This window comes from Anomaloglossus baeobatrachus, chromosome 1, assembly GCF_048569485.1.
Source record: "Anomaloglossus baeobatrachus isolate aAnoBae1 chromosome 1, aAnoBae1.hap1, whole genome shotgun sequence".
NCBI lineage: Eukaryota > Metazoa > Chordata > Amphibia > Anura > Aromobatidae > Anomaloglossus > Anomaloglossus baeobatrachus.
The window spans coordinates 212,683,368-212,699,177 of NC_134353.1; the positions used below are offsets into that span (position 1 = coordinate 212,683,368).

Here is a 15,810-nt window from a genome sequence, read left to right on the forward strand (position 1 = left end):
ACCATTGGGATATGTTAAAATGGTGTTTCTCCTACATATGGCAATACACTACTGTTTGGGCATATGACAGTGCTCAGTTGAGTAGCACCATTTAGCTTTTGTGACAGTTTCCTAAAGTAGTTTCTGTGCACCATTTGCAGAGTCCCCAAAATGCCAAAATAGTCACAAGTGACACCATTTTGCAAATTACACTGAAGGAATTTATGTATTTTGACTATTTTCTATTGCGACTATTCTGAACCCACTGCCGTTTTCCAGAAATGAATGCGTAGTGGATGTTGCAGAGTAGAATTTGCAAGTAAGCTATTCTAGTGCCCCATACATAGTTCCTAGCTTGTGTTTCTGGAGATACATGCCACATAAATTAAGTGAATTGTCCAGGACAAATGCAAAGTCCTACATCTGGGTAAAAGAAATGTAAAAAGCATATATTGCATGGGAGGAATATCATTAGGTGATAGCACCGGGGAAAAGGACCTTAGGCATAATAGTGGATCCCAGATTCAACATGAGCCAACAATGCGGGGCTGCAGCTAAAAAGGCCAACAAAATTCTGGGATGTATGAAGACGAGCATTGAATTTAGATCGAGAGGTAATTGTTCCCCTATACCAGTGATGGCGAACCTGTGGCACTCCAGCTGTTGCAAAACTACAATTCCCATCATGTCTTCACAGCCAAAGCTTTTGCTTTCAATGGCCAGGCATGATGGGAATTGTAGTTTTGCAACAGCTGGAGTGCCACAGGTTCGCCATCACTGCCCTATACTCTACCCTGGTCAGACCCCACCTGGAATACTGTGTACAGTTCTGGACGCCTCAATTATAGAAAGACATCAATAAATTGGAGCAAATCCAGAGAAGAGCAACCAAGATGGTAGGTGGTCTGCAAACCATGTCATATGAAGTACGGCTAAAAGAACTAGGGATGTTTAGTTTGAAAAAGAGAAGGCTGAGAGGAGACTTAATAGCTAGCTACAAATATCTGAAAGGTAGTCACAGTGCAGAGGGAACTAGCCTATTCTCATTAGTACAAGAAGCAATGGGATGAAACGTAAAAGGAAAGAGATTCAGATTAGCAAAAACTTTGACAGTGAGGGCAATCGGAGTGGAACAGGCTCCCATGGGAGGTGGTGAGCTCTGCATAAATGGAAATGTTCGAGCGGAACCTGGATAAACATATAGCTGGGATGATTTAGGAAAACCTGCACTCACAAGGGGTTGGACCAGATGGCCCTTGAGGTCCCTTCCAACTGTACCACTCAATGAACTGATTATCTATTTCAATATGAGCTATGAGGGGGTCTGATGGCATCAAATCATCATCTGAACTCTACTCCATCAACGTCCAGAGGTAAGTGATGTAGGGGGATAAATAGCAGCAACGTGCATTGCTTAGCAGCCCCTGACAACTATTGCAGTACATTCACTTCAATAGATGCTAAAGTGCAGTACTTGTCTATAGCCATTAAGCAACAGTGTCCTGTCCTAAAATAACTTTGTTCCGGTCACTGCTGAAGCAGTTGAAGCAGCTTGGTAGGTGTGCCACGTGTCGGACCCCTACCAAACTCATTTATGAACTATCCAGTGGACATCAATAATTAAACCCAGGAATTCCTTTAAGTGAATTCTCCCCTCTGCAGCAATGCTATACATGCAGATAACTGTGGTTTGGGCATTAGACTCTGCTCAGAAAGGGCCATTTGGTTTTGGGAGAGTGGATTTTACTGGATTGGTTTTTAGAGCCATGTTGCTTATCCAACACCTTAGAGCTTCTAATGATGCAGAAAACATTTAATTTTTCTATTGACAGATAACAGACCTTAGTGCGCACTTTTTTTTGCACAATGAGTTGAAGTTTTTATTGGTGCTATTTAGGAGGATATACAACAATTTTTATTCCAATTTTTGGGAGCTTGAATGATCAAATAAACTGCAGCAAAAGTGTTAAGTCTATTCTTTGGGTCAGTATGAATTCAGCGATGACAGGGTGATTTGGTATTTTCTTTTGCTATTTTTGCACACACTTTTGTATAAAAATATATTTGTTTTGCATCACCATAATCTGATAGCTATAACTTTTTAATTTTCTGCTGAAATAGTTGTGTAGAGGCTTATTTTATTCCTAGATAAGTTTAAGTATTTAGCTTTTTCTGAATTTTGGGAGACAGTAAAAAAATACAATATAAAAAAATAAAACAAAAACCAACCCAACAACAACAACAACCCCCCAGCAATTCAGGAATTTATTTGATGCTGTTCACTGATAAAACTTTATTCTCTGGTCAGCATGATCAGTGGTACCATATTTATATATTTTTTTTGTGTTTTGCTACTTTTGCACATAAAACCTTACATTTTATTTCTGTATTTCTGTATAGTCATTTCAATAACTATAACTTTGTTTTTTTTTTTTACCAACAGATCCATGGGAGCTCGTTTTTTGTGGGATATTATTTTTTTTTTTTTGGTACAACTTTTAGTTAATTGATAATTTATTATTCCATTCTGTATGTGTCAGTAAGATGAAAAAAAGCTACATTTTTGGCATGATTTTTTTTGTTTATTCTAGGGTATACTCCCACATTGCATATTTGGGTCCAGATTTGCTACACCCAAAACTGCCTCTCTTTGCAGGAAAATGTTCCAGAAAAAAAAGGAAAAAAAAAGTGCGTTTTTGCTTCGGTTTTCTGTTTTTAGATGCTTTTTTTCTATGCATTGTAATAGGAAAAATGCAGGAAAAATAACAAAAGGAACAATTGCTTGGTGCAAATTTTTTTCTGCACCAGCATTTGCAATGTGTGCCCAGCACTTCAGGATTCTCAGACTTTGCTAGGATGCATTTTCCCTTGCAGATCGATTAAAATCTGAAAGAAAACAAATTTATAAGAAAAAAAAAAAAAAAAAAAAAAAAAAAAAAAAGCAGGCTTACAGTGCACAGCATTTGGGAGTACATAATGGGACAGTTTTATAGATCAGGACTTTGTGTCAATACTAATTCTGAGTACTTTGTTTACTTTTGCTTTAAAGCAGAAATATTGCATTTTATAGTTCCAAAACATTGTTTTGGTAATTTTTCTCCATAACTTTACAAATGTGATAATAATACTACTCGGCCTGGTTTCATCATGGTTAAAAGGTTTAGACCCGCCATCAAACAATTATCTATATGCCCCTGTCCCTATTGACTGCAGTCATTTAACCCCTCAGATGCCACAATCGGTACTACCACCAATCAAAGTGATAACAGCAAGGTCAAGCTATGATTTACAGCCAACACCCACGCAGTAAATGTATGGCATGTGGTCATTGTGCGGAAAATTAATATCTGCCAAAATGATTATCCAGGTTAGAACGATTATGGCAATACCAAACTTGTATAGTTTTTTTTATTTAAGTGGTAATAATTATTATTATGAACAGCGTAAAGAAAAAAAAAATGTATTGCCATTTTCTCTTTCTGTAGTTTTTATTGGAACACATACAATATTTTGTTTACTTTTTCTTGCAATTTTTGAGACTGTTCAGTTAGGAGAATCGGCCTTAATACAGATTGTTATATTACAGAGATAGGAAATGGCATTTGCAATCTCCTATTGTAAACAGGAGAAGGGAGGAGCTAAAAGAAGAGGGAGGCGGTAAAGGAAGAGCTCCTCCTCCCCCGCCTTCCTGCATGGAATCTCATAAAAATCAACTGCCATCTCCTATCTCAGTAATATGAAGTCTGTCTTCACTGAATACAGAAATATCCCTGGAATTGAGAATTAAAGATCAGTCCAGGAGGAGAAAACCAAATTTGTCTAATAAGATACTTTACAAAATTGCTTGTTTTCATGTGTACTATTAATTTACGAAATAAGAATTAAGACGGTCAAGATTTAAGTGCACAGCTGTAACATAATACAAGTGACTTGTGCATTTCATTACGGATTCTAGATCTGGCCCAGGAAGGGCAATAAATAAGGCAGACTGAGCTAGTATTTTACGCTCTTAAATTTGTGCTAGTCGCTGATTAAATTGTAAGCACCAACTTTCCAAAACAGTTTTTCTTTCTTTAGAGTTGACAGATACTAAGTGTACATCCAAAAATGGAAAGGGTTCTCCACCATGTCTGGGGAGGCAGCCACTGGACAAGGGTTGTCAAGTAGCCAGATTAAATAAATGGAAAATCCCATTATCACGGATAGCTTACAGACTGGAAAGGCACTGTTTTAGTACTGGCAAGTTGACCTAAATTAGTGCAGTGCAGATCTGACCCCATTAGGCCCCATCTGATAAGAGAGGTAGCCCAAAGCCGGCCTCGCCCACTGCATCTGCTGTCGACATTGTTACATACACACAGGCTGCAAAACTATACAACGCCAAAGAGTAGATTTACAGATAGAATACGTTTTAAAAAAACAAAATTACAGAACCCAATAGCTGAGGCGAATGTTATGTACAAGCGTCTAATGAATTTGGTACTAGTGACAAAACGTGTGGTGGATAAGTCGAGGATCACAGTTACTACTGACTTAAGGTAATGTCCAAGCTGTTTGTGTATACTCACATGAATGTCCAATATTCAGCCACTTTTAAAAAATACACCTTTACATAAAAAAGTGCCCAAACTAGACCATAATGAGTTATATCTCCACCTTGATTAGTTATAGCAGCAGATGTCCACTTGGGCACCATTTTCCCAACAAGGGGGTTTCTAGTTATGAGAACATTTGGCACGGTTTCCTAAGGCTTAGGAGCGTTTGCTGCTCTCATGTGATACCTCCACCTCCTCAGGCTCTGGTTCTGGCACAGGGACTTCTCCCTCGGGAGACTCTGTGCTGTAGAGTTCCTCAGGAATTGTGGCAGATGTGGGTGTGGTTTGAGGCGTTATTGTCTGACCAAACCCTTGGTAGTGTCCAGAAGGAGACTGTGGCACAGATGACGCGGCAGATATAGGATCCTGAGTTGAAGAGGACAACAGGCCAGTGTGTTCATTCTGTTCCAGGTCTTCAGGAAAAAACATCTTTCTGGGTCTACCCAAAACTGTTCTTCCTGTAACAAGATGATATAAACAATTTTTCCCAAGTTATAATAAATATACTACTACGCCACAAGTTCCTGGAATAACAATGGTATTAATAGCTGCGAGTGATTATTCTACTGCACATTCACATAGACATAAATGCAACTAAAGCAAAGCACCTGGTACATGGGACAGCTCTAAGTGATGCAATCAATTATTGCGAAGTTTAAAGGGAACCAATCATCATTTTCATATATAAGCTAAAGCCAGTGCTATACTGGCACTATCAGGCTGATTCTCTACATACCTGTAGTGGTCAGCTCCCATGTTTAGGTTTTGCAATACAAGAAAGTACAGTTTATAAAATCATCAGCTTATTGAGTGACAGCAGCTGAGGATCAGACAACAGCTGGGGGAGTATTCATAGTTGCCCCTCCCCCTGTTAGAATTAGCATAAGTATGATACAATCGACCTAGCAGGACCTGTGGTGAGGTTATACCTACCTATGTGACAAGAAGGGGCGGGGCCTCAGACAACAAAGCTGATATCAAGAAGCAACATTTTTCTGTTGGCTGACGCCCCGCCCCTTCTGGTCACATGGGTATCACCTCACGACAGATCCAGCTAGGTCAATTGTAGAATACTTATGCTAATTCTAACAGGGGGAGGGGATAACTGTGAATACCCCCCAGATATTATCTGATTCTCACCTGCTGTCACTCAAGAAGCTGCTGATTTTATAAACTTTACTTTCTTTGATTTCAAAACCTAAACGTCTGAGCTGACCACTACAGGTATGTATAGAATCAGCATGATAGTGCCAGTATAGCGCCAGTATAGCACTGGTTTTAGGTTATATACAAAAATTCTGGTGATTTTGTTTCCTTTAATAAAAATGATATAAATATAGAGGTGTGGACCACATTGTAAGACAAACTACAAGAAGCAGCAATAATATAACAAATAATAATAATGTGTACAACTAGCTGAAAATGCCAGGAGACTAACACAAACTACAGCGGTTATGATGATACAAGTCATTATAATAATAGTCTTTGTTAAATGCAGGCTCAGAAAATATAACAAAAAAGTGTAACTAATCATCATATAAAAACCCCCCAAAAAACTACAAAATAGAAAACTACCAATACCTGATGATTCTCAATTAAGGAGAAGCATCAGACAACGATAGCCCTTAGAGCAATATGTCTGAAAAGCCAACAAAAAGGTGTGTCTCAAGGCCGCCTTACACGCTGCAATCTCGCTAGCGAGATCGCTAGCGTGCGTACCCATCCCCATCGTTTGTGCGTCACCGGCAAATCGCTGCCCATGGCGCACAACATTGCTCGGACCAGTCACACATACTTACCTGCCTAGCGATGTCGCTGTAACTGGCGAACCGCCTCCTTTCTAAAAGGGGCGGTTCGTTCGGCGTCACAGCAACGTCACTAAGCGGCCGCCCAATAAAAGCTTTAGCGATGTCGCTGCGTGTAAAACGGCCTTTAGAGTCGAATGAATAAGGTTTCCCAAAGGTTAAAGTGTCCTTGCAGCAGGAGAGACCAGGGAGCCCCAACCAGTGGCATCCCTGGTATGTGATAAGGGCCAGGTGGCAAGAAGGATCCGTTGTGTGATGTCTCACACTGTGAAGTACAGAAGCCTGACAGAAATTCCTACCAGCCCACGCAGGCATAGTAATGACTTCAGGGTTTAAGACCCCCCCCCCCCCATACACTGTCTAATGTCAGCTGAACCCACCAATATTAATGATCTAATATCTTATGGAGACACTAAATGACTAATGATCAGGCGAAATGTCGATTGCACACGTCTAGATTTCAGACATGTCAGTCGTCGGCTTTCTCAGAGAGAAAAAGAACATTTGGTTGGTACTGTATTTTTTGACCAGGCATACCACCTTTCTAAAAAGTTAAGGGCTTTTTATCCTCAGCCTGGATTTTTTTATGTTTTGCCTTCTGTAGGGATACAGCACCTGGATCTCTTTATGCCAGATTCCTGCCATCGGTTGAATCTATTCTTGCATGCTATTATAGTTTGTTCTGTATTCCTTGCCTGTGTTTTTGTCTTATTATATTCAAAACATGTGTAAGGATATTAAAACATTTTTTTTTTATACAATAAAGTGTTATTATATTGGTGTGTAGAATTTATTGGTTGCAGGGTCTCTTGTTCTTTTTCTTTCTTGTCATATTTTCTCTACAATTTTGGCACCCACCCAGTGATTTACTGTATATTTTCTCGGTATAGCGTGCGCCCTGCTTGTCTCTAGTTGGGCTTTCTCATAGAGAACACAGGGGCGCTCACCCAAGAGATTACTCCTGTGTATGGGAGTGTCAGATGACACTCTGCCAAAGCAACGTTACGCCGACATCCATCTTATGTGTATGGCCAGCCTAAGCTAAAAGTGATCCCATAAGGGGAACTCCGCAGATCTTTCTTTATCCTAATAAGTTATAAGGGATCTCTGACTAACACAGATTTAAAATGTAAAAAACATTGTGTAGAAACAGTGGAAGGTCCCTACATTGATATTTTTTTTTTTTTTTTTTAACTATACCGGTTTACGTACAAGGCTTAGTTTTGTTCAGTTAAACCACCCCCTTATCAAGACCAGATATTCAGTTTTAACATATACTATCTATATATACACTATCTATACTGACCATCATATTTGGGAAGACCACTTTATAGGAATCCACTGTTGAATACAATTTTGGGTCATCATCTCAAAAAGTATGGAATATGGAGGAAAAAAAAAATAAAAGGAATCTGTGCAATCATGAGGAGCACACAAGAGAACACCCAGAGGCCAATCTACCGTATTTTTCGTTTTATAAGTCTCGCGGGCAGAGGCGACGCGCTCGGGTCCGGGGCTTCTGCTGCTCAGAGGCTCGAGCAGCGGTCCTCGTCCACGAGTGAAAAGGGGGTGGTTTGTTTAGGGAGATAGTTCGTGACGCCACCCACGGGTCGTGGTGATTATTAGCACCACCGCTGCTGGTGATGGGGATCCCGGGAAGGATGGTGTCCCCTCCGTGGGTAGTGGTTGGTGATCCCGGGGCCCGGTGGTGTAACGGGAGGGCTGGATGGCTGGGGGTGCAGGGTTGCAGGGACAGCGCGGCGCGGTGCCGGAAAGCACTGGTGTACTCACTCAGACAGTCAATGACAGAGTCTCTGGTAAACCAAACGGCTGGATGGACGGGTCCCGCAGCCGGCTGCAGTGTTGTGCTCTCCCCGGACGGCTGATGGTGGCTGTCTTTCCCTGCACCTGTTAGAATGTTCTGACTCCTGTGGTTGCCCACCGGTAGTCCGCTCCCCGGCGTATGGGTCCCGTAGGAGCCCGTTTTGCCCGCAGGCGCTGGCCCTTGGATCTCTAGCCTGTGGCGGTGGCTGTATATCCTCTCGGTGTGGACTGTTGCCTTCTGTCGGGTCTTGGTTGTTGGGAAACCCCTGGGGTTCCTGTCACACTCGGATGTGACTACTGTTGGCGGCTCCAAGCCTGGTGGGGTCCGATGGCCCTGCCTGTGTGCTTAGCTTCACTCCGCTCCCCGATTCACTAACTCCTGCAGACGGCCACCACCGTCTGCCAACCTTGCTGTTTGTGTCTGGGCCCCTACCCAGACACCGACAGTTTGTCTCCTCACGTTCACCTCCAAAACTAATCTGTCTGTTTTCCCGCCTCCAGACCTGTGAACTCCTCTGTGGGTGGGGCCAACTGCCTGGCTCCGCCCCACCTGGTGTGGACATCAGACCCTGGAGGGAGGCAACAAGGGTTTTTGTTTGACTGGTATAATTGTCTAGGAAAGGGGGTGTGTATGGTGTTATGTCTGTGACTACCTGGCTAGTCCAGGGCGTCACAGAAGCCGCACTGGATTATAAGACGCACCCCAAATTTAGAGATAAAAAAAAAAAAAAGAAGAAGAAGAGGTCTGTCTTATACTCCGGTGTTGTCTTACCGGAGGGGGCGGCAGCGGTGGTGGAGAAAAGTGCGCGACAGCGGCGGGTGCGCGGCAGCGGCGGGTGTGCGGCAGCGCTGGAGCAGGCCGGTGCGCTGTGTCCCAGTCTGTCCACAGTCCCGGTTCAAATGATGGCGCCCGGAGCAGAGCGTGCGCAGATGGAGCCCTCATCCAAGCACGCAATGACTTTTGGCGCCATCATTTGAAACCGGGACCACGGACAGACTGACACTCGCTGCACAGCAGTCCGCCCGCACAGAGTGGCGGCCAGCAGGTCGCCCACCCACACAGAAAGGCAGCCGGGACAGAGACAGCCAGCCGCCGTCACCAACTGGCACCTGGCCGCCCGCATGCAGCAACATGCACCTGGCCGCCGGCGCCTGCACACAGAGCTGCACAGACAGCACCCCCTCCCTCCCCTGGTAAGCTATATTCGGATTTTAAGACGCACACCTCATTTTCCTTCCAAATTTTTGGGAGGAAAAGTGAGTCTTATAATCCGAAAAATATGCCAAGTTGCTGTATAATGGTTATCCTTAACATTTTGTACTTACCAACATTGCGTACTTGCTCGGAAATATCTGCTCGGATATCGGACACATCCCACATAGCAAGAAAGGAATCAAAACACGAACCTTCTTCAGCTTCCTGCACATACGGTTTGTAGGAAAAACTGAAGTGGTGAGCGATGGCTGCCAGGAACATTTCAACACAAATCACAAAATCCTGGTTCATGAAAAAATATTTTGGAAACGTTAGAGGTTACTGAACATCAACAGACTTCATAAACTTTCTTTATATATATTTTTTTTTTTAACATGCTATAAAAGAAGGGAATTTTGTTTACTTACCGTAAATTCCTTTTCTTCTAGCTCCAATTGGGAGACCCAGACAATTGGGTGTATAGCTATTGCCTCCGGAGGCCACACAAAGTATTACACTCAAAAGTGTAAGGCCCCTCCCCTTCTGGCTATACACCCCCAGTGGGATCACTGGCTCATCAGTTTTAGTGCCAAAGCAAGAAGGAGGAAAGCCAATAACAGGTTTAAGGACCAATTCAATCCGAGGAACATCGGAGAACTGAAACCATTCCACATTAACAACATGTGTACCCGAAAAAACCGAAAAAACCCCCGAGAAAACAGGGCGGGTGCTGGGTCTCCCAATTGGAGCTAGAAGAAAAGGAATTTACGGTAAGTAAACAAAATTCCCTTCTTCTTTGTCGCTCCATTGGGAGACCCAGACAATTGGGATGTCCAAAAGCAATCCCTGGGTGGGTAAAAGAATACCTCATGATAGGGCCGTCAAACGGCCCTCTCCTACAGGTGGCCAACCGCCGCCTGAATGACTTATCTACCTAGGCTGGCGTCTGCCGAAGCGTAGGTATGCATCTGATAATGCCTGGTAAAAGTAAGTAGACTCGACCAGGTGGGTGCCTGACACACCTGCTGAGCCGTAGCCTGGTGCCGTAATGCCCAGGACGCACCCACGGCTCTGGTAGAATGGGCCTTCAGCCCTGAAGGAACCGGAAGCCCAGTAGAACTGTAGGTTTCAAGAAATGGTTCCTCGATCCTCCGAGCCAGGGTGGATCTGGAAGCTTGCGACTCTTTACGCCGACCCGCGACAAGGACAAAGAGTGCATCCGTGTAGAACCTGAGTGCTCTCACCAGATCCAACAGCTGCAAATCTTTCTGAAGTTGGTGGACTGGATGAGGACACAAAGAAGGTGAGGTGATATCTTGATTGAGATGAGAGTGGGATACCACCTTATGGAGAAATCCCGGAATCGGGCGCAGAACTACCTTGTCCTGGTAAAGGACCAGGAAGTAAGATTTGTATGAGAGCGTTAGTAGCTCGAAAACTTCTCCTAAGAGCCGTGACCGTACTAGAGAGGCCACTTCCCGTGAAAGGTGGGAAAGGGAAAATCTTTCCTAGGCTCGAAAGGCGGCTTCTTAAGAGCAATTAGAACCTTGTTCAGATCCCAGGGCTCTAACGGCCGCTTGTACGGAGTGCTGAGAAGACAAACTCCCTGCAGGAACGTGCGTACCTGCGGAAGTCGTGCTAGGCGTTTCTGAAAAAATACAGATAGCGCTGAGACTTGTCCCGAGAGGGAGCTGAGCGACAACCCATTTTCCAACCTAGATTGCAGGAAGGAAGGAAACATAGACGATGGAACCGGCTTGGGAGAAACCCCTTGAGCCGAGTACCCAGATAAGAATATCTTCCACATCCTGTGGTCAATCTTGGCGGACGTTGGTATCCTAGTCTGCCCCATGGTGGCAACCACGTCCTGAGATAATCCTGAAGACGCAAGGCTCCAGGACTCAATGCCACACCGTCAGGTTGAGGGTCGCAGAATTCAACTGGAAAAATGGAAAAATGGCCCTTGAGACAGCAAGTCTGATCGGTCTGGTAGTGCCTCCGGTTGGCCCACCGTGAGGTACCACCGATTCGAGTACCACGTCATCCTCGGCCAATGGAGCGACGAGGATGGCGCGGCGGCAGTCGGGCCTGAACTTGCGCAGCACTCTGGGCAACAATGCCAGCGGCGTGACCCATAAGGTAGCTAGAACTGCGACCAATGCTGAACTAAGGCGTTCGCCGCCAGAGATCGAAGATTGTGAGACCGTGCCATGAAGCCGGGACGATGTTGTTGTGCCGTGACGCCATTAGGTCGACGTCCGGCATCTGTCAGCGGCGACAGATCTTGAGGAGACCATACGTCTGCGTCCATACCCTGGCGACTGAGGAAGTCTGCTTCCCAGTCTTCCCCTGGGATGTGAACTGAGGATACGGTGAATGCCGTGCCTTCCACCCACGTCAGAATCTGCCGGATTTCCTGGAAGGCTTGCCGGCTGCGTGTTCTTCCTTGGTGGTAAATGTATGCCACCGCTGCGGAGTTGTCCGATTGAATTCGGATTTGCTTGCTTTCCAGGCACTGCTGGAAGGCTAGTCGAGCCAGATACACTGCTCTGTGTTCCAGAACATTGATCTGAAGGCTGGATTATTTCTGAGTCCAAGTACCTTGAGCCCTGTGGTGGAGAAAAACTGCTCCCCACCCTGATAGACTCACGTCTGTCGTAACTACCACCCAGGATGGGAGTAGGAAGGACCTTGGGAAGTACATGAGGCGTCTCAATGTGTGCGACTGGTCCTTAAAGGAGAGATTGTAGCCTTGTCTGTAGTGAACGCTGTTGATTTAGCGTAAACTTCACTATCGCTGAGAGAGTATGAAACTCCATGCCTAGATATGGTAGCGATTGGGTCAGGGTCGGATCTGACATTGAAAGTTGATGATCCACCCAAAACTCTGGAGAGTTTCCAGCGCAACCTACGGGCAGTGTTCCCTAAGAGGGTGCCTTGACCAGGAAATCGTCCAAATACGGGATCACAGAGTGACCTTGAGAGTGCAGAACTGTCACTACTGCTGCCATGAACTTGGCGAAGACCCGTGGGGCTGTCGCCAGCAGGAAGGAAGAGTTACGAACAGAAGGTGTTCGTTTCCTATAACGAAGCGCAGAAACGCTGGTGCTCTGGATCAATCGGCACGTGGAGATAAGCATCCTGTCTATTGATGCTAGGAAACCTCCTTGGGACATTGAGGCGATGACGGAGCGGAGTATTCCATCCAGAACCGCCTGGTGCTCACGAGCTTGTTGAGCCGTTTTAGATCCAGAACGGGACGGAACGACCCGTCCTTTTTTGGCTCCCGAAATAAATTGGGGCAAAAACCGTGACCTTGGTCCTGAAGAGAAACGTAGTCACCACTCCTTCTGCCTATAAAGTGCCCATCGTTTGCAGAAGCGCAACGGCTCGGCCGGGAGGTGGAGAAGTTCTGAAGAATCGAGTTGGAGGACGAACTAAACTCTATCCTGTACCCGTGAGACAGAATGTCTCTCCCCCAACGGCCATTGACCTATGGCAGTTAAATATCGCCAAGGCGGGAGAGCCTGCTACCGAGCGCGGATGCGAAGAGAGGAGGCTGCAAGTCCTGAGGAAGCCGCCTTGGAAGCGGGTTTTCAGACTGTCTGTTTTGGGCGTGACTGAGCCCGCCACGAATCTGAGCTCCTCTGATCTTTTTGAGTCCTTTTGGACGAGGGGACCCCTGCTCTGTTGGGGTTTGTTTGTCTGGGCTGAGGTAAGGATGAATCTTTACCCTTGGAGTGTTTAATGATTTCATCCAAACGCCCACCAAACAGTCGTTCCGCAGAAAAAAACAAACTGGTTAAGTACTTTTTTGGAAGCAAAATCTGCCTTCCATTCACTTAACGACCAGGGTCTGCGTAAAAACACGGAGTGAGCGGACGCCTCTGTCGTACGGCTCGTAGAGTGTAGGACAGGCGTAATCGCGTAAGACGCAAATGCAAACATTTGAGAGGTTAAGGATGCCACCTGCGGTACAGATGTACGTGTGACTGTGTCCATCTGTGTAAGACAAGCTGAAATGGCTTGGAGTGCCTCTATGGCTGCGAATGCTGGAGCCAACGGCGCGCCTACAGCCTCATAGGCGGATTTCGACCAGAGATCCATCTGTCTGTCAGCGGCATCTGTAAGTGGAACCCCATCTTCCACTGCAATTATGGATCTAGCCACAAGCCTGGAGAGTGGAGGATGTCCCTTGGGACACTGGATCCAGCCCTTGACCACGTCAGGGGCAGGGATAACGTGTATCTTAAGCCGCTTGGAGAAGCGCTTATCTGGATAAGCGTGGTGTTTTTGGACTATCTCTCTGAAGGCAGAGTGGTCCAGAAAAATACCTAATTTACGCTTGGGATACCTGAAATAGAATTTCTCCTGCCGTACAGCTGGCTCCTTCACAGGAGGAGCTGAGGGAGAAATGACCAACATTCTATTGATGGACGCTATAAGATAATACACTATGGCGTCCCTATCAGGTGTACCGAGATTGAGAGCGGTCTCAGGATAAGACTCCTGAGCAGCTATCTCCGCTTCAGCACCCAGAGAGTCCACCTGCGGGACCCTGACCAGTGCGATGAAACTGAGGGCCGCTCAGCGAGCCCGCTTAGGCTGTCTGGGACTGTCGTCCGTGTCAGAGCCGTGACTCTGGGATGCACGTGACCCCCCCGGAGCTGTAATTGTTCACACTGAGGGGGACCATGGATCAATGATTCAACAGTGCTCATGGTGTGGGAGACTTGTCTGGACTGCAAGGCTTCTAGTATCACAGCCATAGTCTCAGAAAATCTGTCAGTAAACACTGCAGACTTCATCCCCAGCCTCTGGATCATTAGCAGAGACTCCGGCTGAGTTGCATACAATAGGGGTGTATGTAACCTGCCGGCCATATAGCCGTACCTGCTGTACCGGCTGCATGGAAAACATGTGCTTCTGCACCTCTGTTTTCCACAGACAGTATGCTGTAATCTCCTCCGCACAATAAGGAGGATATATACAAAAGTACGACCAAAACAGTGCAATGCATAGCGTAGAAGCATATATCTCAATGCACTTCGGCACTAGTGGGGTTAGCACCACAAGTGCTGATTAACGCCTGCTCACAGCGATTGTGTGAACCTCAGAATCCCTGTCAGGGTGTTCCCACACTTGTCTGTTTTATCGCTATAGAAAGAACTGACAATAATGGCTGCCGGCGTCCTGTGTTAGAGAAGGAAGCCGTGGGCGTGCTTGAGAAAGTGCGGGAATCCGGTTTCACAGTGCACACAGTGAGAGGGGTGGAGTATGCAAAACATACTCCAGCTCTCCGGGCTGCCGTGATGTGCAGCGTCACGCCCCTACCCTGACTGGCAGGCCTGTGGGCGTTAACGAACGAACTAGGCCGCAAAAGCCGGGGACTCGATTTATAAGCGCGGCCGCCGTAAAAGCGCGGCCAGCGCGGAAGTCCCCGGCGCACCACAAGTCCCAGCCGCGTCGCAGTCCCAGCGGCCGGCGCGACCGTTCTACATAAGTCTGCCCACTCAGCTAAGCTGAAGTGAGACAATGGCACAAGCGCAGCAGCGCTGATGTCCCCGGCGCACTAACACACCCAGCAATGCTGCGGTGTGCGTGCGAAATGCACGGGGACACAGAGTACCTTGAGGAAGCAGGGCCATGTCCCTGATGTACTCCGCTCCATATCCAGCGTCTTCTCCAGGGGCTGCAGATGGAGCACGGTCTCAGTGCCTGGAGACCGTTAAAATCCCACTTCGCCCAGAGCCCTGTAACAGGGATGGGGAAGGAATCAGCATGTGGGCTCCAGCCTCCGTACCCGCAATGGGTACCTCAACCTTAACAAACACCTCCGACATAAAGTGGGGTGAGAAGGGAGCATGCTGGGGGCCCTAGTATGGGCCCTCTTTTCTTCCATCCGACATAGTCAGCAGCTGCTGCTGACTAAACAGTGGAGCTATGTGTGGATGTCTGACCTCCTTGCACAAAGCATGAAAACTGATGAGCCAGTGATCCCACTGGGGGTGTATAGCCAGAAGGGGAGGGGCCTTACACTTTTGAGTGTAATACTTTGTGTGGCCTCCGGAGGCAATAGCTATACACCCAATTGTCTGGGTCTCCCAATGGAGCGACAAAGAAATAGCATGTAAAGAAAAAAAAAAGAAAATATTCTTCTTGGTAGCGAGTTTACTGGTGAAGTATGCAAAAATTACTACATACAAAACGTACATTTTACAATAGAATTATCTTAATTTTAAAAGTTTTTAAAAAATACAGTATTATTCCGGGTCTCCTTTATTTTTTTTAAAGGGTGCAATGCTCCCATCAGTCAAGTGACAGCTGCAGACAATCACTGGTCTCAGAGGTGACATTTGTCGGAATGATGCGTAATCACCGAAACCAGCGATTAGCTGCAGCAGTCACAAGA

At 46.1% G+C, this 15,810-nt stretch overlaps 1 protein-coding gene across 1 annotated transcript in view; it reads right to left on the reverse strand.

Moving 5' to 3' along the window:
* Nucleotides 1-747: 747 nt before the first annotated feature.
* TMEM184C (transmembrane protein 184C) overlaps nucleotides 748-15,810 on the reverse strand; it is a 39,232-nt gene continuing 24,169 nt past the window's right edge. Inside the window, exons 9-10 of the mRNA XM_075348041.1 lie at nucleotides 9,530-9,701; nucleotides 748-5,032 (exon numbers count right to left, since the gene is read on the reverse strand). Coding sequence (XP_075204156.1) covers nucleotides 4,731-5,032; nucleotides 9,530-9,701 — 474 coding nt within the window. The 3' untranslated portion in view covers nucleotides 748-4,730. The remainder of the gene's footprint in view (nucleotides 5,033-9,529; nucleotides 9,702-15,810) is intronic.